Genomic DNA, 27,345 nt, shown 5'->3' with positions numbered 1-27,345 from the left:
TGGCTCTCCTGGCTGCAGGCTGCTCCTTTTCTGGGTCATGGCTGAAGCCGCCCAGATCTGAAGGTGGGGTGAAGAGCCCGCAAGGAGGGACCCCAGGAGGGAAGCAGGATGAATGCCACGTGGCCCCCGAGCTGAAGACCCAGCAAAGGAGAAACATCTGGAGCAGCCGTTCACAAGGCTCTCACCTGTCCACCATCTCCAACCTCACTTTCCACTCCTTCACGTGAAAGTTCCTGATGGATGCAAAAGACCTCTGCCTGCTCCATCTCACGTCTCTCTCTTCACCAGCTTTGAAAACAGGCAAAGAAGGGGAGAGATGATAGTAACAGGGAATCTAAAATGAAGGGTCAAAACTGCCCATCATCTCCTTGTCTAAACCAGCCATCTGCAAACCTTTTCTGTAAAGGGCCAGAGGGTAAATTCTCCAGCCAGAACTCCACTACTCAGCCCCACCTTCAAAGAGCCAGGGTAGCCGTGGACGGTCCATCCACAGATAGGCCTTCCTGTGTCCTGATAAAACTGAATTTATAGAAACAGAGGCCATGTTGGATTTGGCCAGAAAACTCATCTGCTGACCTTTGGTCTAAACATTTACTTCTAAATGTTTAGAAGTAATGGTTCTAAGTAAATGGTCTAAATATTTACTTCTGTCTATTCCTAGGTGTTTTTGTTTTTGTTTTTGTTTTTGCCTTGCCACTCAGCTTGTAGGATCTTAGTTTCCCCAACCAGAGGTGAAACCCGACCTCCACAGCAATGAAAGCCCCGGAGTCCTAACCACTGGACTGCCAGGGAATTCCCACTATGGTTTTTGATTATTAAAGAGCCAAAGACTCAAAAAATAATAATAATAAATAAACAAAAAGAGAAGAAGACTCTATTAAAGACTCCAGGGTCAGGCCTGTTACTATCTCCATTTTTCAGATAAGAAGACTGACCTACCATGAGATGAAAGGGCTCGTGCAGGATCACGAAGGCAGCTTGACGTGAACCTAAGAAACATGTGTTCAAAGTCTCTGGGTTTTGTTTTTCTCCTTGTCTCAATGCAAACAAATTTTAACATCGCTGCAACCATTTAAACTGCATGGGCCCAGGACGCAAGAGTAGCTCCTCTCTTGCTCTCTGTGCGTCCCACACGTGAATCATATGGACTTCCCCTATGCCCACTCACACGAGAGTGCTCTCCCTCTGCTCCAGGCCCAAGACTGTTCTGATCCTTAGGCCAGAAGGGCTCCACCTGCTAGCTTATTAAGGGGAAATGTCTTTAACCTGAGGGCCTGTGAGGTCAGGCCCGAAGCTGGTTTCTCGGGTAACCAATAAGCCAATCTGCATCAGTTCCCTTTAGAACCGGTAGCTTTCTGCTCTTCACTGGTAGCTCAGCTTAAGGAATCTGCCTGCAATGCAGGAGACTCAGGTTCAACCCCCAGGTTGGAAAGATCCCCTGAGAAGGAAATGGCAACCCACTCCAGTATTCTTGCCTGGGAAATCCCATGGACAGAGGAGCCTGGTGGGCTGCAGTCCATGGGGTGGCCAAGAGTTGGACACGACTGAGCAACTAACACTTCCTGCTCCCCCAGGAGCGAAAACTGCCACCCTGTGCTGCTAGCCAGCCATGGTGGGTGGTGGCTCCAGGCCACTTGGCCCCATCCAACAAGCCACTCATGTCTCTGCCACCGTTTCCAAGCTTTCTTGGGTCTCCAGGCTGGGCAATTACAAGGCTTGCAGACCTGTGGGGTGCAGTCCAATTGTATAAGACAACTTCTGTTTTGCATACAAACTTACTTTAATATTATTAATATCCTGGTCTCAGAATCTTGATAATTATCACTTATTACTGAGGCATAATGTTTCATCATCAGGGTGGTAAGTTTCACTGAATGCTATCTCCTATTTTACTGAATCAGGTCCTAAGTTCCCAGGAATAGCAGTACTGGGCATCTCTATGGTCCTCATAGTGGGGTACCGCAGAGGGGAAACTTGTGGCATTTGCCAATTTCTGTGATGTAAATTCTCCTACCAGAGTTGGTTTTAAGCTACAGATGACATCACTGAACAGAGTAGAGAGGAGATGACACACTGGCTCTTTAAGAAGGTGCAAGCTGGTCCCAGGTGGTGCAGTGATAAAGAACCTGCCTGCCAACAGGAGATGCGGGAGACTCTGTTTCGATCCCTGGGTCAGGAAGATCCCTTGGGGTAGGAAATGGCAGCCCACTCCAGTAATCTTGCCTGGAAAATTCCACAGATGGAGGAGCCTGGAGGGCTACAGTCCACGAGGTCGCAAAGAGTCAGATGCGACTGAACCCACACTCACAGGACTGGAAGCTGGTCCCAGCACCCCACTGGCATCGCGGGTATACCTTGTCACCTCCCAGTGCCAATGTATACATGGTATCACAGGGTGTGAGGGTGACTGTTTTGTAATGATCTTGGTATCACCTTTTAACACTGGATAGTAGAGGATGAGATGGTTGCATGGCATCACCAGCTCAATGGACATGAGTTTGAGCAAACTCCAGGAGATGCTGAAGGACAGGAAAGCCTGGTGTGCTGCAGTCCATGGGGTCACAAAGAGTTAGACAGGACTTAGCAACTGAACGACAGCAAAAGTATGTGAGTGCTTCTTTAATTCATCTCTGATTATTACGGAAACCACAGTTCCTCGGTGCTTGTTTCCTCTGCAATTCTTTACTCATGTTCTTTTATCTGTTCAGTTCTGACACCTTTCTTAAAACCTTGAATCCCTCTGAAAATTATAGTTATTAATGCCTTGATCTTGCTTGATGCAGTTTCTTTGACATTTTGCTTTTATTGTTCTATTATGCAGAAATCGTAACATAATGAATCCTGTCCATCTATTGCTATAAAGAGAATTCATCCTATTTTCTTCTATTCTACAAATAATTATTAAATGCACAGTGAACAGCAGGCTTGATTCTAGGTACTGGGAGTATAGTTGAGACCAAAATAACATCTCTGCCCTCAAGGATCTCCCATGCTGGTGGGGAAAACAGACATAAAATAAACAAGCAAATATAAAACGGAAGGTCTGGTGTGGGTAAGAGCAAAAATGACACAAAGCACAGCTGGTGGGGGGACACAGAAGGATGGAAGTAGAGGGGCTCTTGTTTAACTTATACGCAGAGGACATCGTGGGAAACGTTGGGCCGGAAGAAGCACAAGCTGGAATCAAGATTGCCGGGAGAAATATCAATAACCTCAGATATGCAGATGACACCACCCTTATGGCAGAAAGTGAAGAGGAACTAAAAAGCCTCTTGAAGAAAGTGAAAGAGGAGAGTGAAAAAGTTGGCTTAAAGCTCAACATTCAGAAAACGAAGATCATGGCATCCAGTCCCATCACTTCATGGGAAATAGATGGGGAAACAGTGGAAACAGTGTCAGACTTTATTTTGGGGGCTTCAAAATCACTGCAGATGGTGATTGCAGCCATGAAATTAAAAGACGCTTACTCCTTGGAAGGAAAGTTATGTCCAACCTAGATAGCATATTCAAAAGCAGAGACATTACTTTGCCAACAAAAGTCCATCTAGTCAAGGCTATTGTTTTTCCTGTGGTCATATGTGGATGTGAGAATTGGACTGTGAAGAAAGCTGAGCGCCGAAGAATTGATGCTTTTGAACTGTGGTGTTGGAGAAGACTCTCGAGAGTCCCTTGGACTGCAAGGAGATCCAACCAGTCCATTCTAAAGGAGATCGGTCCTGGGTGTTCTTTGGAAGGACTGATGCTAAAGCTGAAAGTCCAATACTTTGGCCACCTCATGCAAAGAGTTGACTCATTGGAAAAGTCTCTGCTGCTGGGAGGGATTGGGGTCAGGAGGAGAAGGGGACGACAGAGGATGAGTGGCTGGATCGCATCACCGACTCAATAGACGTGAGTCTGAGTGAAGTCTGGGAGTTGGTGATGGACAGGGAGGCCTGGCGTGCTGGGATTCATGGGGTTGCAAAGAGTTGGACATGACTGAGCTACTGAACTGAACTGAACTATAAGGGCCTTTGGGAAGATCACATTTGAACAAAGACTTGAATAGGTAAAGGAGTGAGTCATGCCAATTTCTCTGCAATTTGATTTTTAAATTTAACTCATTAACTTAGCAGGAATTTATTTTTGGTATATTATATAAAAGAGGCTGTGATTTTTTTCCCCACAATGTGTATAAACCATCTCAACACTCTTCCTCTTTATTTTCAGGAGTTTAATTATGAAAGCTGAATCCATTTCTCCATTTACTGGTACGTTACGTATTTTTCAGACCATCTATTTGAAATTACCATTTTCTGGACCATCCTTTTAAAAAGCATTTACCAGTTCTTGAGGATTCTTCCCCTTTAGTATTTCTAAATCATCCTTTCCAGTTTCGAGATAAAATTCCACCCTTCCAAAAGGAAAACCACGCCCTCACTATTTTTGTATCTAGAACATCTGCCATAGAACATAGTCAACATAGAACTTTTAACAAACTTTTATGAAATGAATAAATGAATTTCAAAACTCATTTTGATGTTTTCAACTCTTATTCAAAGAGCGCCTCACACCCACCCACACGCACCCTGGTTCCCGTGATCTGGTTTCACAGTAAACATTACGTGGACATTTCAGTCTTTCACTACAAACCCACTATAAACACAGTAGCTTTGGTAAATAACTGAGGAAAAGAACAGCATCCTTCACAAAGCTGAGCCGCTCCCGTTGGAAAGGACATGGTTTGATTTGAACTATTTTATTTCCTTTATTTTACTCGGATAGGATTGCGAATCTGGATGGCCAGTCTTTAACTCCATCAAACCATAGGCTTTTCCAGTTCTGCGTTTATACCGTCTGTGCATCCATATGCCCCCCAGAACCAAGACGATGAGGGACAGCGGGGCAAGCATGATCTCCCAGGAGAACGTGGCGGCTGTAGGAAGAACAGAGACACGTGAGCGGTGAACAAGCTCCTGTGGCCAAATGGGACACTGCCGTGCACTCTACAGAGAAGGACGCCCAGATCAAGAGTACTGAGAATGACATTGACGGCATTATGGAAACAAGGAAGGTAAACAGGAATTTCCTGGCAATCCAATGGTTCACTAGAAAAGCCCCAGAAGCTGGGCGAGACTGCAGGCAAAAGGAGAAGGGGATGGCAGACGATGAGTTGGTTGGATGGCATCACCGACTCAATGGACATGAGTTTGAGCAAACTCTGGGAGACGGTGAGGACAGGGAAGCCTGGCGTGCTGCAGTCCGTGAGGTCACAAAGAGTCAGACATAGTGACTGAACAACCAGTGGTTAAGACTCCAAGCTTCCAGTATAGGGGGCATGGGTTTGATCGCTGGTTGGGGAAGATCCCATGTGCCCCACAGTGGGTAAAGAAATAAATAACAACAACAACAAAGTCAGGTAGAACAAATATCCAGCAGAGAGAAGCAGTGTGGATTTCGGCGGGGGTGGGGCATGTGTCAAGGTCTAATTTTGTTCCACCTGCTGGACTGTATGCAGTAAGGGGTCTATCGAGGTCTTTGCTGGCTAACTGTGATGTCGCCAGGGTATAATATGTCCTTTTCCGGGGAGCCTGGGTGTCAGGAAGAGTCAGTAAAGTAACAAAGGAAAAGAAAAATCTGGGATAAAGGAGCTTTAGGTGTCAAGATTATTGCCTGGATCCAGCTGTTTTTAATTCTGTTCCTTTGCAGCTCTGTGTTATGAAAATATAGGAAGCAAGTGTTGATTAAAAGTTAACAAGTGCTGCAGGAGAGGGATAAATTGGGAGGTTGGAATTGGCATATACACACTATATAGAATAGATTACTAACAAGGACGTGCTGTATGGCACAGGGAACTCTACCCAATACTCTGCAATAACCCATACGGGAAAAGAATCCAGAAAAGAATAGATACGTGTGTATGTATAACTGAATCACTGAGCTGTACACCTGAAAATAATACAACATCATAAACCACCTATACTCCAAAATATAATAAAAATTAAATTTTAGAAAGTTAACAAGTATATTTTAACACTTTAAAATGGTGACTGTTGTGGTATGTGAATAATATCTCAATAAAATAAATATAAAAGCACAAAAAAGAGTAAAGATGGAATTAGAGAAGGTGTAGTTCAGATGTAGAGAACAAATGCATGGATACCAAGAGGGAACAGTAGAGGTGGGGGATGAACTGGGAAGTTGGGATTGACATATATACACGATTGACACTGTATAAAACATGATTAATGAGAATCTACTGTATAGCACAGGAAACTCTACTCAGTGCTCCGTGGTGACCTAAAAGGGAAGAAAATCCAAAAAAGGAGGAGATAAATGTAAACATATAGCTGATTCACTTTGCTGTACAGCAGAAATTAATACATGGTAAAGCAACTATGCTCCAATAAAAATTGATGAAAAGGTTAACAAGTATATTACTTGTTAGATTCACAAAAGAGGCTCTGATTATTGATCACACATGGATGAGGAGGCCAGAATTCTACATTTCTGAGATACTATTTATCCTACTCTGCCGATTTTCGGGAAAAAACACATTCTCAGGCAATTTCTCCAGATGATTCTTGCATCTTAAAATTCCACAAACCTAGTGAAGCTTTCGTTTTTGGAGCCACTATTGGGAGGCACCTCTGAGCCCTGGTGGAAGCTTTCAGCTGTGAGCTCTGTGGTCAGTCAGGCTTTGGCCTCCCCCCGAAAGAATTTCACTGGGTAGGTCTGGGGGTGAACCCAGGATTCTGCATTGTCAACCAGTGGCTCAAGCAGGGCATGCTGGTGTGTACAGAGAATGGTTGCAGAGAAGTTACACTGTGTGGTCATTCCTGCCCTAAGGCTAATCCAGATCCTCAACTGTCCATTAAAAGCTTTCCTGATGTTTCAAGTTAAGGAATTCAGTGCTTTTCTCTGTATGGGAAGATGCAAGAGTCTGGGCTAACTAAAACCATCCTTTCCTATACATCTCAGCTTTCTGGGGCCAGTATCTGGTGGTTTTTCACATCCTCCCCCCACCCACCCCAAGCTCCTCCATGGTCACTGTAGGAAGTGGGTGCAGCCTGGTGGGGGCCTGGATCATAGGTATTGTTCTTTCTGGGTGCCCTCCAGAAATAACTCTCAACTTAAAAAAAACTTGTCCGCAGCTGCCTCCTCTGCAAACACCCAAATGTAGGGGGGCTTGTGTTTACTGATTGTGATGAAGTCAGGGTAAGGTCCCCAGTGGGAATCACTTTGTCTCTTCCCTTCTTGTCCTTCGAGCAGCTGACAGACTACATCACTTACACCTCCCTTTTCTGCTCAGCACTCAAACACTGAGAAGAAATCGATCTTTCAAAGTGATTTTTTTTAATTTTAAAAGTTGCTCAGTTGTGTCCGACTCTTTGCAACCCCATGGACTATAACAGTCCATGGAATTCTCCAGGCCAGAATACTGGAATGGGTAGCCTTTCCCTTCTCCAGGGGATCTTCCCAACCCAGGGATCAAACCCAGGTCTCCCACATTCCAGGAGGATTCTTTACCAGCTGAGCCACGTCAAAAGGATAATCAGGTTTTTCTTTCCTCCTTGTTTCAATGTTCTTCCATGAGCAGTGAGTTGATCTAGCTACAGTCTTGCACTTTATTTCCTAATGTTGTTGTTTAGTCACTCAGTTTTGTCCAATTCCTTGTGACCCCATGGACTATAGCCCGCCAGGCTCCTCTGTCCATGGGATTTTCCAGGCAAGAATAGTGGAGTGGGTTGCCATTCCCTTCTCCAGGGGATCTGCCCAACCCAGGGATCAAACCCCTTTCTCCTGCATCACAGGCAGATTCTTTACCACTAAGCAACCAGAGAAGCCCTATTTCCTGGTGACTGATAGCTTTAACCCTAAACCCACTTGAGCTCTGGGTACCTCCCAATCCCCAGTCCTGGGAGGATGAAGTTTCTCAACCTCAGGATGAAAAACCTCCCACCCGCCTCGAGGGGTCAGGGAAGCACACTGGCCCTGCTGATCCGGCAGAACCACAGGAAACACAGGGTTTGGTTTTGTTTTTTAACCTATCACAGAACCATTTTGTCTTTTTTCCAAAAAATCAGCTTCCTCTTTAAATTTTCCTTTGAGTATAATCTCCCAAAGCCAGCCTCCACCCTACCAAAAACATTCACAAATACGGAGAGATGTGTTTTCTGAGCTCCACTAACAGAAAACTCACAGATTCACCTAAGTAACCACCTGATGAACCAGGACCTTTGTTTCACATCCACAGAGCACCCAACACTTGTCTTTCCCTTTCATGACCCGCCCCCGAAATCCATACCTTCTTTGACCGTGGTACGAAGCGTCTGGGAACTCATCGTATTACGGACAACACATTTAAAATCCGTGTGCAAATCCTCTCTTCTGACAGGATCAAAAATCAGTGGCACTTCAATGTAGTTCTCATTGTTTTCTGAGTATGCCCTGAGTGAGAAAACAGTTCAACATCCGCTGTCAAAGGCCGGCTTGTCTTCTCAATGCAGACACCTACACATCCTCAGAGCTCCGCTGGACTTAAACTGATGGCATGATTTACCAAGTTAGGGCGACTTGCCATTACAGTTGTTATTTACTTGGGAGATTTTCTAAGCCTATTCCTGAAGATAAGAGTAACTCTCAAGATGCTGGTAGCTGTGATAGGATGCTTGTGACAATGCGAACTTACAGAAGCCAGCTTCTTTGGATAAACAGGTGGGGGGGCTCACTTTTTAAGGCTCTTGATGAACAATGAACCATTGGTGGGAACAGAAATGTCTAGTCTGGGGAAATTGGACTGCATGACCAGCCAATCATTTGCATATTGAAGGGAGGGAGGGAGTTTCCAGGAATCCATCCTCCTCTGCGTCTGTTCTCATCACCATTCACTGCCAGCTCTCTGGAAGTTCAAGTTCAGAACCAAGGGCAGCAGACGTGGGGGAGGGCTCTAGTCAACATCACTGCCATTTGTAATGTTACAGGAATCCAAAGATGCCTCACATTATTTATTAGTACAAATAAAAATATCATGGCTGTGGGTCCACTAGGACTATTTTCTTTTTTCATCTATGGGGGAAAAAATAGGCTCCTTTAAGTAAATGGATAGTATGAGCAAGCTGGCATGTGGCATGTGAGTCCTGCCCAAACTTCTTGCAATGAGGATCCACAAGCAAAAGGTCATGCTAACCACACCTAATTTCTATCCACTAAACTGCATCTAGAAAGGTCATGTTGGATAGATCTTTCCAAAAAGACAAGAATTTGGCAGGCAAAAATTCAGGCAAATTCAGAGTACTGACACTACAATTTAAAAATCCTTTATAAAAAATAAATAAAATTAAAAAATAAATTAAAATCCTTTATAATTTGGAATATGGAAGGGTCTGCCTTCCTCACACAAAAAAATGGTTCCCATTTACAAGGCGTGACTGTTCTGCATTCAGAGGGAGAAAACGTTTTCCAGAGAAGGCTTATGAGAACAGAGTTCTCGCTTTCTTTCATAGCATCCTTCCTTAGAGACTGTGGTAGCTCACGGTTTCCTGAGAAATAGGCGGGGCTCAGATCCAGCTGCTACATCTCAGGGTCTCTTTAAGGGCTATGAAAATGTTGGACTCCTAAGTTGCAAAGTCAGGAATGGACACATGTTAGCTCAAAGTATTTGTTTGAAAACTGCAACACTCGAGAGAAAAAGATTTAATTAAACAACTAGAAGAAGCAACACCAACCAAGTATTAGGCTGCTACTCAACTCATAGCATTACAAGCCTTGATTCTCAAGAGTAGTTCGTGATTCTTAGCAAAGCTCAATGTCAAACATGCTAAAGATCCAACAGATTAGAATAAAAATATATATATAGGTTTGTCCTGTGGTGTGTGTGTATACGTCATATAGGATGGGTTGGCTAGGACACCGTCTGTACAAGGAAGTGACGTCTGCGGAGGGTCACAAACAGCTGTGCCCAGGGGACAAGGAAGATCCGCCCCATCACTTACTGGCGCTCGCCCTCGGTCACGCGGCCCCCGTGGTAGGCATCCTCTATGAAGGTGTTGTTGGCCATCCACCACAGCAGAGTGGTTGTGTGTATGCCGGCTCCCAGAAACACCTTACATGGGATTGTCAGCCTGGACCCTGTGACAGCAAGACAGCGCATCAGACGTCAGAACCCAGCTGGCGGACAGGGGTCACGTGTCATGCGGAGTGAATAAGTCAGACAGAGAAGGGGAAATATTATATGACATCCCTTATATGTGGATGAGCAGTGGGCCTTTCACTTCTTCTCAGACACCCTCAACACACTATTATTTTTTCTTAGAAGGAATGTTAGTTCCCGTAAGCTTTCACCTTGAGCGTCAGTATTTACTAAGCATCTCCAGCTCCTTCCTCGTGGCAGATGGAAAGCCAGAAGCAAACAGCTTCCCAAGGCCACTGGGCTCCTACAGAGCATTCTGAAGTCCCAGGCCACCTTCCTCCACAGTTCATTCTCGCTGCCTCCAAAAATCCGGGTGTGTGTGTGCATTCTCTTTGCCCACTGCTGGTCTCGGCTCTCCTGTTTGCCCAGGGCGCTCTCCACCCAGGTCGTGCTCATCTGGGATTAACCCCTTCAAAGGTCACTGTGTTCTACATGCATGGTCCAAGAGGATGCACGCACCTCAGTGTTCACTGCAGCACCATTTACAACAGCCAGGACATGGAAGCAACCTAACTGTCCACAGAGGAATGGATAAAGAAGATGTGGTATATATATACAAGGGAATATTGTGTGTGTGTGTGAGTCGCTCAGTCGTGTCTGACTCTTTGCGACCCTACGGACTGTAGTTCGCCAGGCTCCTCTGTTCATGGGACTCTCTAGGCAAGAATCCTAGAGTGGGTTTCCATTCCCTTCTCCAGGTTAATCTTCCTGACCCAGGGATTGAATCTGCATTGCAGGCAGATTCTTTACCATCCGAGCCACCAGGGAAGCCCAAAGATGTGGCACATATATACAATGGACTATCACTAAGCCATAGAAAAGAACAAAATAACGCCATTTGCAGCAACATGGATATTCGTGGAGATTGTCATGCGGAGTGAAGTGAGTCAGACAGAGAAGGAGGAATATTACATGACATCCCTTATATGTGGAGTGTAAAAAGAAATTATACAAATGAACTTACAAAACACAAACAGGCTCACAGACTTAGAGACTGAACTTACGGTTGCCTGCAGGGAAGAAGCAGGGGAAGGGACAGTTAAGGAGTTTGGGATGAACAAGTACACACTGCGATATTTAAAATGGATCAAACAAGGACCTACTGCACAGCACAGGGAACTCTGCTCAATGTCATGTGGCAGCCTGGCGGGGAGGGGAGTTTGGGGGAGAATGGACACATGTATGTGTGTGGCTGAGTCCCTTTGCTGTTCACCTGAAACCATCACAACATTGTTAATTGACTATACCCCAATACAAAATCAAAACTTCTTTCAAAAGAAAAAGCCACTGCGTTTTACACGAAGGGTGCCTTCTACAGTTGTGTGATGTGATGGTCCTGAGTCCCTTGCCTCAATCACTCTAAGTTTTTTTTTTTAGTCACCAAAGTGGGGAACAAAAGAAGAAATCCTTCCCATGCGTATCGTCCTCGAGTGATGGGCCTCCCTGGGGCATGGCCTTTAGCCCCCCTGGCCCCACTTCAGGCTCAGAAAGCCTGCTTTTGTTCTTCCTGCACACCCCTCTGACCTTAAAAGATTTCTCAGGCAGCAGCAGCCCATTCAATCTGGCCACAAGTGACTCTGCCAGGCATATCCATGCGTGCAAAGCAACGGGGTGGGAGGTAAAGTTTTGTGGGCTGGGGAACATGGAGGAGCCAGGGTCAGCACTGACCTGGGTCCCCACCTCCCCAGGCTTCCAGAAGGCTCTTCTGAGAGCCAAGATAGCTGAGGCTTCCGGAGCTGCAACTCAGGTGTCAGGCCACAACCCCAGTATCTGCAAGAGCCCCCCTAGGCTCCATGGTCACCAATTAAAGTTTAAAATATAAATGCTAGTTGCTCAGTTGTGTCCGACTCTGCAACCCCACAGACTGTAGCCCACCAGGCTCTTCCATGCCTGGGCTTCTCCAGGCAAGAACACTGAAGAATACTGTTTGAACCACCAGGGAAGCCTCAAGAATACTGGAGTGGGTAGTCATTCCCTTCTCCAGGGCATCTTCCCAATCCAGGGATCAAACCCAGGTCTCCTGCATTGCAGGCAGATTCTTTACCATCTGAGCCATCAGGAAAGCCCTTAAAATATAAGCCTAAGACCAAACAGAAGAGATAGGTAGGTAGGTAGATAGATGGATGGATGGATGGATGGATGGGTAGATAAATGATTGATGGATCAATAGACATGTGATTATAGATGGATAGATAGACAGAACTCTGCAGCCAGGGTTTAATAAATGAGCATAAGACCTAAAAAACGATTATATAAAAACAAACACACACAAAAGGTTCAGGCCTCACAGACACACAGGCCTGAGTCTGAACCCCAGCCAGACTCAACTGAGACTTTTTGACAGACGCTGAGCCAATGACCCCCACCACCCTCACCCCAGGCATCTTTTCTTCTGGAAAACGGGAGAAATAAGACCATCCCACAGGGTTGATGCTGGCATTGAAAGACATCTTATTAGACTTCACAGTGTTTGATAAGAAAGTGTGTGCTGCTGTTTATAATAGCCAGGATATGGAAGCAACCTAGATGCCCATCAGCAGATGAATGGATAAGAAAGCTGAGGTACATGTACACAATGGAGTATTACTCAGCCATTAAAAAGAATACATTTGAATCAGTTCTAATGAGGTGGATGAAACTGGAGCCTATTATACAGAGTGAAGTAAGCCAGAAAGAAAAACACCAATACAGTATACCAACGCATATATATGGAATTTAGAAAGATGGTAACAATAACCCTGTGTACAAGACAGCAAAAGAGACACTGATGTATAGATCAGTCTTATGGACTCTGTGGGAGAGGGAGAGGGTGGGGAGATTTGGGAGAATGGCATTGAAACATGTAATATCATGTATGAAACGAGTCGCCAGTCCAGGTTCGATGCACGATACTGGATGCTTGGGGCTGGTGCACTGGGACGACCCAGAGGGAGGGTATGGGGAGGGAGGAGGGAGGAGGGTTCAGGATGGGGAACACAGGTATACCTGTGGCGGATTCATTTCGATATTTGGCAAAACTAATACAATATTGTAAAGTTTAAAAATAAAATTAAATTTAAAAAAAAAAAAAAAGAAAGTGTGTGCTGGCCGGAACAGGGAAAGGGTGAAAAACGAAAACCTCTGACAAGTATTACCTCCCTTGACCCACTGACCTGATAGGAAGCGACAAGAAACTGTCTCCAGGGAGCCAGCAGGGCAGTCTGAGCCTTGGGTGTAATGCTAGCATTAGCCACATGTTGGTGAAGTGAATTATTAATATTTTAAATACACCTCAGTTGCTGCCTGGGACATCATGCCATCAATTATTTCTTTCATGTAGTTAACAATGGCCAATAAATGTTCTGATTTTTTACATTGAGTGTTTTTGTTGGTAGAGTTTTCAAGAAGTTAAATATGCATGCTTCTCAACAATGCCATTTCTATGAACATTTGACAAAGAGAAATGTTCGCTCACACTTGTTAATTCGCGCTGGGGTAACAACATTGTTATTTCTTGCAGGGAGGGTCTCCACCCGAGACATGCATCCCCTAGGGCAGGCACAGTGGGTGACACGGGGGTCCCGGGGCCCCAGGTTTGAGATTGCAGACACCCCCATAGGTCACATGGTCCTTACCCAGTGAGGCTGAGATGGTCTGGTGGGGAGAGATGATCACAGGAATAGTCTCCTCGTCTCTTTCTGAGAAAGACAGGAGGAAAGGAGATTCAATGAGGAAGCACTTCATTGCGAGCTGAGGGTCAGGGTCTATTGTTTAGCTAATTAGCTAAATTCTCTTTTGCAGCAGAGCCAGACATTGTGAGTCTCGGCTTTTGTCTGGCAAAGGAAACCGGCTAGCCACAAAATTGAGGCTCTTTGGCCAACGCTTTTCCCAGAAGAGAGATTACTGGAAGAAGCCGCAGTTATACACACATTCCTCTCGCAGATGTTCTATGCTCTGCGATAACAATTAACCATTCCACTCCCCAGCTTCCTGAATGAACCCTTAACAGGAATGTTCTCGATGTCCACGGGACGGGTGTTACTTCAAAGGCTCCTCACCCTAAAGTAGCCCCCTCCACACCTGCCACTAGAGTCCTGGAGTCACTTCTGAAAAATAAAAAAGGCACAGGACATCCAGAACCACCTGTTCGTGATGCTAACCCCACGTGTGTGTGTGCTAAGTCGCTTCAGTTGTGTCAGACTTTGTGCGACTCTATGGACTGTAGCCCACCAGGTTCCTCTGTCCATGGAATTTTCCAGGCAAGAATACATGCCCTCCTCCAGGGGCTCTTCCTGACCCTGGGATCCCACCTGAGACTCCTGCATTGGCAGGTGGGTGCCGCTGGGAATGGCCACCTGGGAAGAGAAACGGGGTAGCCCAGCTTGGCCACCTGCTTGTAATTGAGGAAATCGACTCTTTGTGGAGGAATCAGAGCCCAGCTCCCCAAGAGGCAGTTCTCCCTGCAGCTTGAAGAAACTGGGCATCTAAACTGGGGCAGAAAGGACAGCAAAGGGTGGATGAAGGGCTGCCCATGTCCACCACGGCTCTATCCTCGTGTCTCCCACTAAAGAGCATCTGAAACCCTAGTGGGATAAGCTTTAGGCAGCATCCCCGGCGAGCCCAGAGAGCAGCCGGCTTCTCCATTGTGACCGAGATCACGACCAGGAGCCTGCGCCTCCCTCCAAGATCACAGGGCTGCTTCAGGGAGGCAGATAGGGGAGAAAGATGCCCCAAGGACGAGATACATCCGTGAGTCGAAACTCCAGGGCATGTCAGGATCACCTGGGAGCTTATTAAACATGGGTTGCTCATTGTTTCTTATTCAGTACGTCTGGGAGGAGGCCTGAGAGTCTGCATGTCTGATGAGTACCCAAGTGATGCCGCAGCTGGCGGAGGACCACCCTAGAAAACGGCTGAGACATACTGTGGTCGGGACACAGGATAATAGGTAGGTTGGCGCCCCCTCGTGTTCCTGTGCTGTATCACATGAACAGGATAACGGTGGAGGGGGGCGGGATTCTAGGGGATCCCCTCTGCGGGGGAGCAAGGGGCTGATGCGATTGAATCCTCACCAGACACAGAGATTTCCATTCATGGAAGACTCGATTTCCCCTGTAATAAGACTGGATCTCTGTATTCTCTGGGAGAAGAAAATCTTTTCCCTTCGTAGACTAATTATATGCCTGAACATAGTTTCAAAGCTCTCTGAAATGTCCGTGTGTGTGTGTGTGTGTGTGTGTGTCTGCTCACTTGCTCAGTCATGCCCACCTCTTTGCAACCCCATGGACTGTAGCCCGCCAGGCTCATCTGTCCATGGGATTCTCCAGGCAAGAACACTGTAGTGAGTTGCCCGTTCCTCCTCCAAGGGATCTTCCCGACCCAGGGATCGAACCCTCATCACGTATATCTCCTGCATTGGCAGGCGGATTCTTTACCACTAGTGCCACCTGGGAAGCCCTGAAAAGACCCCGACTGTGTAGTTATTCAGCGTATAAAATTAAGAGAAGCATCACACTGTCCAGAGCAGGGGCCAGGACTTTACCGCTCGTGTGCCTCTGCACCAAGCTTGATGCCCAGCACGTATGCCCACCATGCCCAGGCGTGGAAGAAACAGTGAACAAACTTGACTTGCTAATTGGTGCTGTTCACACATTATTTTCAGGTAGAACTCATGTAAACCAATGCCCACCCTTGCTATTTCAAACCCTGGTTTCAAGAGCCACGAGACACTCTTGTGTGTTAGTCGCTTAGTTTTCTCAGATGTGCCCGACTCTTTGTGATACCCTGGGCTGTAGCCCACCAGGCTCCTCTTCCATGGAATTCTCCAGGCAAGAATACTGGAGTGGCTTGTTGTTTCCAAATCCAGGGGATTTCCACAACCCAGGGATTGAACCTGGGTCTCCTGCACTGCAGGAAGATTGTTTACCGTCTGAGCCTTCAGGCTAGACATGCTTGGGGAAGAACAAAAAAGAGAGATTTTTTCACCAGCTATACCAGTGTATAGACTTCTCATTAAAAACTCCAAAAAATCCTAGTATCCTAGAATTAGGAGAAGGAAATGGCAACCCACTCCAGTATTCTTGCTTGGGAAATCCCACGGACAGAGGAGCCTGGTGGGCTACAGTTCATGGGGTCACGAAGAGTCGGACACGACCCACCAAGTGATCACGCATGCACATCCTAGAATTAGACACAAAGTTGTGGCAACTGGGTTCTGATGACTGGCCCTTGAGGTGCAAGCCTTCCAAACCGACCTTGCAGAGGGACCTTCCAAGTGAACTCCTGTTTGGCTCCCTCTAGTGGTGTATATTTTAACTTCAGACTTAGAACCCTGTCACCTACCCAGGGATTCACTGTTCATAACATTACCCAGCTTTCTATCCTTCCAAGTGTCTTATAAGCCTGGTGCCAAGAGATTTGCCATATCTGTTTTCCCCTCATACCAAAGACACTCAAAGAATTCTACGTGAAATCAAACCAACTGAAATCAAAGCAATTTTCCCTCAATTAAAAATATTTCTTTAAAAAAATCAATCAAGAAATAACAACCTGGGGGTAAAAAAGAGTTCTACGTGAGCCCTAATTTTTTCCTTCCATGCTTGTTGCTGAACCAGGGTACAGAGGTTTCTTGGCGGCAAGTACTCACTCTTAACTCGGAGTTTGATATTCCTGGTGATGTTGTATTGCCTGCCTTTGTGGGCATACGTCATGGCACAGGTATAGTAGCCTGCGTCCTCCATGGACACATTGTTTACGAGTAAGCGAGTTCCCCTCACATTGAGAAACTTCTGGTTGTCTTGATCCAAAGGGACAGAATCCTTAAGGGAAAATGGTTTTCAAAGTTACACTGTATCCTTGTATATGTATGGCTGAATCTCTTCATTGTCTACCTAAAGCTATCACAATATTGTTCATCGGCTATATCCCAATGCAAAATTATACGTTTTTTTAATAAGTTAAACTATATTCTAACCGATATCTCAAAAGCTATGAACAGCATTGGTATTGTGCATCACTATTGAATTTGCAACCCAAGAATCACCTTGGTATTTACTTCTCAAATATTGTCCTTTGAGGCGTGGTTTTATCTGTATTTTGAGGAGAGGGAGTTTGTTAGCATATAAAATAAAATGGCTGGATTGAAAAGAATGAAATAATGCCATTTGCAGCAACATGGGTGGGGCTAGAGATTGTCATACTGAGTGAAGTAAGTCAGAAAGAGGAGAAATATCATATGGCATTGCTTATATGGGGATTCTAAAAAGAAATGATACAAATGAACTTATTTACAAAAAAGAAATAGACTCACAGACCTAGAAAACAAACTTATAGTTGCTGGGGGGAAGGATGGGGGGAAGGATAGTTAGGGAGTTTGGGATGGACATGTGCACACAGATATATTTTAAATGGATAACCAACAAGGACCTACTATTTAACACAAGGAACTGCTCAATGTCATGTGGCAGCCTGGATGGGAGAGGCGTTTAGGGGAGAGTGGATACACGTTATATATGGCTGAGTCCCTTTGCTGCCCACATGAAACTATCACAAGATTTTTGTGAACTGGCTATACCCCAATACAAAATAAAAAGTTTGTAATAAATGGCTGGGTCTGTTTAACCACAAGGTTTAAAGCACGTTTGCTTCAGCACAATGGGAAAAAAAGAAACTATCTTCTTTGAAAAAGTAGGCCATTAAAATATAGATATATTTATGGCCTAACTGCTGCCTATAGGCCCTGGGAAACATCCAGAAAGGAGTGCTGTGATGTAGTCATGGTGAATGCCCCCAAGAGTTGATGTTGCAGTAATCACATTAAGAATCATTTCTAGTTAAAGAGTCAGGAGAGATGGAGAAAATTTTGTAAGAGAAAACTGAGTGTGAGACATGAAGCCGCACTTTGGACAAAGGTACTGCAGAGCAGAGCAGGGGAAATACTTCACAAGCACAAAATGTTCTCAGGAACATCTCTTTCAAAACCATGACGATTGCAATCGTCAGATAGAACCCTGAGTCAGTTCACAGACTTATTCTGAATGAGAACATGGGCATAACTGGAAGAGTTTGTCAGCCACATGACTCATTAAGTCTAATTGAACAATATACTTAATTAAAAACAGATTTCATCATTCCCGACACATGTTATCAAATATGAACAAACCCAAACAGGGCTCAGATGGTAAAGAATCTGCCTGCAATGTGGGAGACCGGTTTTGATCCCTGGGTCAGGAAGATTCCCTGGAGCAGGAACTGGCAGCCCACTCCAGTATTCTTGTCTGGAGAATTCCACGGGCAGAGGAGCCTGGCGGGCTACAGTCCATGGGGTCCCAAAGAGTTGGACACGACTGAGCGACTCACACACACACAGAGTGTGGGTTTCTGATTAGTGTACTTGAAATGTGAACAGTCTCTAGTGTGCTGATTAAGTTTAAAGTTAAAACAGGGCAGAGCCACATGGTTCTTCCAGGGTCTACAAGTCTCCAGGGTTCCCTGTGTGCCAGGGATGTGCGTGTTCTGGCCTCCACGATCATAGGTCAGACTTCACCCTCTGCCAGCTGAGTGACCTTGGGCACAGTACTCGCATTTGTGTGTCTCCCTCTCCTAATCCATAAAATGGAGATGTTAACAGCCCCTACTGCACTGGGCTCATGTCGGGGACCTGAGAACAGACTTGGACACAGTCATGCTCAGCGACGGTCAGCACTCTTAGGACGGGAACCGACATCATGAAGAGCTACCAGGATGCCCCTGTCCACCCACATTTACACACCAAGCACTTCCCAGGGTGTTTCACACACTTGCTCCATGTCAACTCGAAACAGTCCCAGGTGGTGGGAGGGATGAACTGCCCTCTTGCAGAGAAAACAGGTTAAAGAAGGAAAAAAGCTGACCAAGGCTAGACAACAGGTCACTGAAGGTGCAGGGTTTCCAATCCAGACTGGTCACCCCCAGAATCGGTGCTCTTTCCTCTATGGTAAAATCTCTCACTTGACCTTTTTATACTCATGAAACCAAGAGTTCCTCTATTGGGCGGACTAATTCATAAGAGCTGGCTACTTACTGGGTTCATTAAAAAGGTCGTTCAGGCTTTGCCATGCCACCCTATACAAAAAACTGAACAGACTTTTTGGCTAACTCAATATTTTCTCTGAAAATCACTTAAAAGTTTTCAATATTAACCTGACATACTCTGGCTATTTTGCAGTTAGAATGCTTGTCAATTGGTCAGCCTATTTTTTTTACTGAAGTGTTCATTTCTATCCATTTTTAAACAAGTAACTGTACTTTTCAGTATCAACTCACAGTCTATATCAGGGGTCAGCAAACTTTTTCTGTAAAGAATCAGCAAGTAAATATTTTAGGCCACATATCTTCTGTCCAACTATTCAACTCAGTTGTCGCTGCCCCATAAAAACACAGAAACAAATGAGCACGTCTCAGTAAAACATTACTTACAGACACTGAGATTTGAGTTTTATATCATTTTCACAGGTCATGAAATAATAGTCTTCTTTTAATTTTTTAAACCATTTAAAAATGTGAAAACTATCCTTAACTGGATAGTTAACATCCAAAAATGAGTAGCAGCTAATATTTAAAATGGATAATAACAAGGACCTACTGTACAGCACAGGGAACTCTGCTCAATGTGATGTGGCGGCCTGGAGGGGAGGGGAGTCTGGGGGAGAATGGGTTCATGTGTATGTGTGGCTGAGCCCCTTTGCTGTCCACCTGAAACCATCACAACATCATTAATTAAATATACTCCAATACAAAATAAAAAGTTAAAAAACAAACAAAGGAGCGGCAGCTCACCGGCCCACGGCTGTCTTTTGCCCACCCCTGGTCTACCCAAGGGAGCTGACAATGGTATTTATCAAACAAGATAGGAAATCGTGTTTACATCAATATTTACTCCTTTAACCCAAAGGCTGACTTTCATGTGCTTTTACAAAAACTCTACTAACATGTATATAAAGTTGTTAAACAGTTCTTTCTAAATTTCTATAGACACAGCATAGAGTAAAAAGCTACTTTCTTCAGCTTTTATTTATTCTGCATTCATTTCACACTCTGTCTTTTCAAATAACTATCTGAGGATGCTTACTCAAGCTTATAAAGATGCATAGAATATACTAATCATGGTCCTTTTTAACAAAATAGAAATAGAGGAGTGAACATATTGCCTTCAGAATGGGTGTTTTATGTCTTTTCTATGGCTCTTCAAACATGTATTCATTAAATGGCAACTTTTAGAGACGTACCTTGTACCACTGAATCTCCACGTCAGTTCTGTTACCGATGAATTCGCTCAGATCAGGACAAACTAGTAGCCCAGAGGCTGACAAGGGTATAATTTGTGGGTAGAAGATGAGAGGCACGGAGGCGTCTGTCTTCTCGAAAACCCTGAGCTCAACGGACATTTTGTCACAGTAAGAGGCATTTCTGATTGAAAAGAGGAGAAAAGAGTACTAAATGGCAAGGCAGAATGAAAGTAAAACTAAATGAAATGAAGAATAACTTCCCCAATCTCAGTGAGTACTTCATTCTGTATTTTTCTCATTAGTATTGTAGTATTTCTGTCCCTATAGTCCTTTCAAATCTTTGGGGGGCAAAAGAAGTACCGTGTCATAACTGTCATATAGGAATGGTGATGTATTCTGCTTGTTTCTCAAAGGACCCTTCACAAGACTGCTTTCAAGGCCATCGAGGCCACTAAGAAGAAATTCCAGTGTCTTAGTGGAGAAGGAAATGGCAACCCACTCCAGTATTCTTGCCTGGAGAATCCCAGGGACAGAGGAGCCCAGCAGGCTACAATCCATGGGTTGCCAAGAGTCAGACACGACTGAAGTGGCTTAGCACACGTACAAGAAACTCCAAGTCCTCTTCAAAGGGGTCTACACCCTCCCAGGTTCTGGGGGGTGCTTCAGCACAGCTCCAGCATGCTCCAAATCCCTAGCCCAGGAAACCTTATCCAGATGGAGAGGCTGTTTCCGAAGAGCCACTGTTTCCACAGAAAGAATATCCCCTTTACTTCTCTTGGAAATCATGTATCAACTGAAATCAAATATCAGGAAACTGTTACGATCTTTGGATAAGATCTGTGAAGTATTTTTTTCAATACTGCATGGGGGAAATGAGCTTGGTAAGTTTGTTTGGGTTTTTGGTTGGCCTAACAATAATCTCAATATCATCATTCTATCAAAACCTTAGAACTGGGGAAAAGGCAGAGGCAAAATGGTGGTATTAATGGAAACAGAGACTTGGAAGACTGCAGTTGACACATATACGCTATTGATGCTATGTGTAAAGTAGACAATTGATGGGAACACAGTGCATAGCACAGGAAGCATACTCAGTGCTCCGTGGTGACCTGAATGGGAAGAAGCCCAGAAGGGAGTGGATGCATGCATAGGCACAGCTGCTGCACCTGCTGTGCAGCAGAGACCGATGCAACACCGCAAAGCAGCTGCGTGTGCTTAGTGACTCTGTCATGTCCAGCTCTTTGCGACCGTTTGAACTACAGTCTGCCAGGCCCCTCTGTCCGTGGGGTTTTTCAGTCAAGAATACTGGAGTGGGTTGCCATTTCCTCCTCCAGGGGATCTTCCCGACCCAGGAATCGAACCCACGTCTCCTGTGTCTTCTGTACTGCAGGCAGACTCTTTACCCACCGCGCCATTGGAGAAGCCCTAAAGCAACTACACTCCAGTTAAAATTTAGAAACAAATAAAAATAAATTCAGCTGATATTAAAAAAAAATTTTTTTAAGGTTAAAATGGTAAATGTTATATTATCCTTGTGTCGCCACAATTAAAGAGGAAAAAAGGCAACAGGACAATAAAGGGGGAACTAAGTCCCATGTCAGGAACTGCGGGTTCCAGCCTCAGCTCCACACCCACCACCTGGGAGAACTTTATGAGCCTGGCTCTCCCCGCCCCATAAGCATTTGGATTAATTGCTTCCTAAAGTCTCTCCCCCGTCTCCAATCCGACTCAGGGTTCTGCATGTATTCCTTAAGTCCTTGTGGATTCAGCAGTGAACGAAACAAACCACGCCCCTGCGCTCCGGAGCGTATGTTCTAACGGGGTGGACAAGTCCTTAAATACATCAAACCAGTACGTGTGTGTCAGATGGAGACAAAGGAGAGAGAGTGACAGGAATCCCGCTCTAGACAAAGTAGCCAGGGACATCCTCTTCCTAGAGCTGATACTTAGACAAAGACTTCAGTGAAGGGGAGAACGGGCACCATGAGGACGTCTGGGGACAAGCTCCTGGCTAGGAGGCATTTCAGGAACAGTGAGGTTCCTGAAACAGTGAGACGGAAAGTAGGTTCCCACCTATGGGCTGGGTGCGGAAGTCCAGGTTGTTATGGCAATGCCATGCAAGCATCCGTTGTGGAGGAGCCCCCTCCCCTCTTGTCCCCAAGGGGCTGACCTGACAGTGCAGATGTAGGTGCCCGAGTCTGCCTGGGAGGCTGGCACGATCCAGAGAGCTCCGTCTCGGACCCACACACGCGACTCTTCTTCCCCTGGGACCGCCACGGCGGAGTCATTTCGACGCCAAGTCACGTTGACATGGGTGCTGGTAGACTCCCAGTGGAGAACTTGGGGGCACGTCAAGACCAAAGGCTCCCCTTCTACCTTGAACCTTGTTTTGGGGTGCCTGCCATGAAATCGGCAGCTTCCTGCGGCCACTGGAGGACAGAGAATCCATGGTCAGGTTTTGGGTCTCTCCAGGCGCACTACATGCCCTGACGATGTGGGGCCCCACCAACAAATCTGAGAGCTCACAATGCTCTCCAAGCTCCCAGATAATGACATTAGGGCTGCTAACAAGGTCCATCTACATCTGGTGGGAAGAGTTAAATTAGGTTCACAAGATAAAAAAAAATTTTGGTCTTTTTTAAGAATTTTTTTTTAATGTGGACCAGTTTTAAAGTCTTTACTGAATTTGTTACAATACTATCTCTGTTTTATGTTTTGGATTTTTGGCTGTGGGGCATGTGAGATCTTAGCTCCCTGACCAGGGACCAAACTCACAGACCTTGCATTGGAAGGCAAGCTCTTAACCTTACTGGGCCACCAGGGAAGTCTCAAGTTTGGCCTTATTTTTTATTTGATGACAGCTGGCCATTCAAAGTCGATCCTGATTGAGTTTAGCTTAGTTCCAACACATTGGACGGTAAAAATCCAAAGCCACCTTTTATCAAGGGCAAAAGCACAGTCTCTTTGGTTTGTTCCTTTGGCAGGAGTGACTGACGCCCACAGGAAACTCATCCACCAGACGAGACCGGCAAGAGAAGACTGTGTCTCCTACCAAGGCATGGATGGCCACACCTTGCTTCTCGATAACAACAAAATCTCCCTAGATAAAAGCAACTCCTATCCCCAGGTGGCTCAGCGGTAAAGAATACGCCTGCCAATGCAGGAGACGTGGGTTTGATCCCTGGGTCAAGAAGATCCCCTGGAGAAGAAAATGGCAACCCACTCCAGTGTTCTTGCCTGGAGAACCCCATGGACGGAGGAGCCCGGCGGGTTACAGTCTATGGGGTCACCAAGAGTCAGCTTAGTGACTAAACAACACCATCCCCAGAGAAGCTGCAGGCAAGCCCTTCCAGCTGAGAGTCACTACTTACCCGAGTGCTCCTCAGACTGCACGGCGAAGGTGGACACACCCATTATCAATACGGACAAGAGGAACATGGCTCCCAGAAACTTCTGGAGGACACAGGAAGGGGAGGCTGCCAGTCCAGCACACCAGAGCCTAGCGGAGGAGACAGACGGAACGGTATCACCAGGAGCCACCACACCAGAAGAGTGGACCCGTAAGGGTGGTCCCGGGCTGGTCTCTGGAGCTTTTACCTGACAACAGAAATCTTGTAGCCTAGATTTTTTTTTTTAACAAGAAAACTCAAAAATTTTTAATCTGTTCTTCCTCTCTGGCAATTTTCACTTGAAATAGGAGTTTTGTACCCTAAGTCTCCTGAAATGTGCCTTAGCACTCCCGGCTCCTTGGCCCAAGAGGTTCGTTCCCCACCTAAGGCCACTGCTAATGTTTTGGCTCAAACACCACTCTTCACAAGGTCTTCCCTGACCTTCCCGCATAATTGCACCCCCTTCTGCCCCAACACTCCATCTTTCCTTTCCAGCTCTATTGCTCTCTTGACATTTATCATCAACCTTGTCTTTTCTCACCATCATGTAAGCTTCAGGTGCTCAGGATTCTAATTCGTTTTGTTCAGAGCCATTTCCTAACTCCTGTCTGTTGAGTGAGGGATGAGTGAATGAATCACAAAGTCAAAAGGCCCTCATATTTAACTTGTCAGAGAACTTTTGCCACAGTCCTTATGGATTAACTCTTATTTTACACACAATTCTGACATAACCTGAGGAATTCTATATAATCTGTGGTCTAGAGCATCCCAGAGGAAAAAGCAAAATGAGGGCCAAAACCTGAATATTTTACACCAGTTCACGAAGCGTTCCTCCCCATCGACCTCCCCAAAGCTGGAGTATCAGATGCCCCCTGTACTTCCCCCCAGGCCCCCCGCGCCTCCCCCGTGGGGCCCCCGCACCTGCCCCCTGGACCATCCACATCTCCCCTGGTCCGTCTCACACTCTATCACAGGTGCCTCTTGTATCGCTAGCCACTGCCACAACCATACTGCTAACAAGCCAGCCCCAAACCAGTGCCATAGAACACCAGTCTTTCGTTCTCGCTCACAGGTCTGTGGGTGAGATGGAGGTTGGCCGACCTAGATTACGCTGGGTTAGGCTCAGCTCCGAGCTTCAGGTGGGACCCAAGTCAGCTCCATGGATGTCTCGCTCTCCTTGGACCAGTGACTTTCTGGGAGGTGATGTTTTCATGTGATGCCAACACATAAACAACGTGGGCAAAAGCACGCGAGGCCTTGCTTGCTCAGAACTAGCTCACTCTTGTTGGCCCACATTCCATTGGCCAAAGCAAGACACGTGGCCAAACCTGCCATCCGTGGGGCAGGTAAATACCCCCACCTGTAGAGGGAGGAGTTTCCCCAGGAGGGAATGAAGTGGGCGCCATCAGGCCTTGGACCACACCTCTGGACCCCAGGGGTGGGGATGGATTTGAGGACAATTGTGTCAGCGGCTCAGTGTCCCACTCTTTGCGACCCTATGGGTTGTAGCCTGTCAGGCTCCTCTGTCCATGGTATTCTCCAGGCAAGAAAACTGGAGTGTGTAGCCATGCCTTCCCCCAGGGGATCTTCCCAACCCAGGGGAAGAGCAAACCCACATCTCCTGCATTGGCAGGCAGACTCTCTACCACTGAGCCACCTGGGAAGCCATGAGGACACTGGCTCCATCTTATTCAGTTTTCACGGACTACGTGGTGCCCACTCCCAGAAAGTACCAGGGAATGCGCACACCTGAAAGTCAGCTAGGGAGCTGGGAGTGATGAATGAATCCAGACAGAAACGCCCTTGCCAGCATTCACCTTCATATTCTTGAAGGAGTTTGGCTTGTTCCCCATTCCTGGCACAGATATCATTCAGAATGGCTCACAGTAAACCCAGATGGCTCTCAGCTTGCCAGGGCAGTGTTGGCAGACAGAGGAAGTGACCCTTGAACTCTAGAAACCTCCCCCACCTCATCACTGGGCAACCACCAGAAGATGGGGGCTCAGAGCTGTGTCCCGAGCTCTCCTGCCGGTGACAAGTGGTGACATGGAGGACCCGAGACTTTCCCCTTAGCTGGGTGTCCACCCTGGGCTGTCTCACCATCAGCTCATCCTGCTTCTATTCCTGTAACTTTGCCTCCAACCCCACCCAAGGTTCACCAGGCCATTTACTTAGCATAAAGGTCACCCCAACATTGACCATGTTGCTTTATCCTCTTTGGACAGGGACTTCCCTGGTGGCTCAGACGGTAAGGAATCTGCCCACAATGTGGGAGACCCAGGTTCGATCCCCAGGTCAGGAAGGTCCCCTGGAGAAGGAAATGGCAACCCACTCCAGTATTCTTGCCTGGGAAATCCTGTGGAGAGAGGAGCCTGGCAGGCTACAGTCGAAGGGGTCGCAAAGAGTCAGACACAACTGAGTGACTAACACACGCAGCTAATCACATCCTAGTTGTCCTGGTCCTAGCCAGACTCATGAGATCTCTAGTGAGGACTGAAAGAAATAGGAATTAAACACACGTACAATCAATACCAGTAGTCATGTACGGATGTGAGAGCTGGACCATAAAGAAGGCTGAAGAATTGATGCTTTTGAACTGTGGAGCTAGAAAAGACTCTTGAGAATCCCTTGGACAGCAAGGAGATCAAACAAGTCAATCCTAAAGGAAAGCAACCCTGAATATTCACTGGAAGAATTGATGCTGAAACCGAAGCTCCAATAGTTTGGCCACCTGATGTGAAGAGCCGACTCATTAGAAAAGACCCTGATGGTGGGAAAGATTGAGGGCATGAGGAGAAGGGGGTGACAGGATGAGATGGTTGGATGGCATCATTGATTCAATGGACATGAGTTTGAGCAAACTCCGGGAGATGGTGAAGGACAGGGGATCCTGGTGTGCTGCAGTCCATGGGGTTGCAAAGAGTCAGATACAGCTTAGTGACTGAACAACAACAATCAATACCACACACCTGAATAAATGAATGAAGTCAAAGATACTGACACAGAGACCAGGGGACCAGTGACGGCTGCTGTGCTAAATACTGAGTGTTGATTCTTTCGTTTTGCCCGTGCTGTGAGTATCGTTCCAAATCTGTGGATGATCGAGTAGAAGAGATTAAAGAGGTGAAGTAGCTTGGCCACAGCTAGTACATGGGGTTGATGTTTAAACCCAGGACTGGTGATTCCAAAGCCCTTAGTTTTCAGAAACAAAGTTTCTACGACAGATGCTAACTTCCTTCTCCAGGGTCTGCTTCCCCAATAACAGAAACCCCCGAACTCTTAACTGAACACCTCCCATCCCACACAAAGACTACATTTCCCAGCCTCTCTTGCAACTAGCAGTGGCCACATGACAAAATTTGGGCCAATGAAATGTAAGTGGAAATGTATTATCCTCCCGGATGTCAACTTAAAAGTCTCCGAAAAACTTAAAAGTCTCAGCTCCAAAGTCTGCCTTCTGCCAGCTCAGTGTGGATATGGTGGCTGGATGGGGCCATGTGCAGACCATGTGCGGAAGGAGCCTGGTCCTCAGCGCCTTCATGGA

The 27,345-nt window shown here is 46.1% G+C and overlaps 1 protein-coding gene across 3 annotated transcripts in view; it reads right to left on the bottom strand.

Moving 5' to 3' along the window:
• Positions 1-938: 938 nt before the first annotated feature.
• Positions 939-27,345, bottom strand: part of IL1R2 (interleukin 1 receptor type 2) — a 47,379-nt gene continuing 20,972 nt past the window's right edge. For all 3 annotated transcript variants that reach the window (XM_061431753.1, XM_061431751.1, XM_061431752.1), the window contains 8 exons: positions 23,784-23,911; positions 22,583-22,841; positions 20,413-20,593; positions 16,794-16,965; positions 13,783-13,845; positions 9,972-10,107; positions 8,285-8,427; positions 939-4,912 (listed from right to left, as the gene is read on the bottom strand). In XM_061431753.1, the coding sequence (XP_061287737.1) occupies positions 4,731-4,912; positions 8,285-8,427; positions 9,972-10,107; positions 13,783-13,845; positions 16,794-16,965; positions 20,413-20,593; positions 22,583-22,841; positions 23,784-23,850 (1,203 nt within the window). In that variant the 5' untranslated portion in view covers positions 23,851-23,911 and the 3' untranslated portion in view covers positions 939-4,730. The remainder of the gene's footprint in view (positions 4,913-8,284; positions 8,428-9,971; positions 10,108-13,782; positions 13,846-16,793; positions 16,966-20,412; positions 20,594-22,582; positions 22,842-23,783; positions 23,912-27,345) is intronic.

The sequence above is a fragment of the Bos javanicus genome, chromosome 11 (genome assembly GCF_032452875.1).
Source record: "Bos javanicus breed banteng chromosome 11, ARS-OSU_banteng_1.0, whole genome shotgun sequence".
Taxonomy (NCBI): domain Eukaryota; kingdom Metazoa; phylum Chordata; class Mammalia; order Artiodactyla; family Bovidae; genus Bos; species Bos javanicus.
The sequence above is the reverse complement of the archived record's forward strand: the minus strand, read 5'-3'. Positions and strand labels throughout refer to the sequence as shown.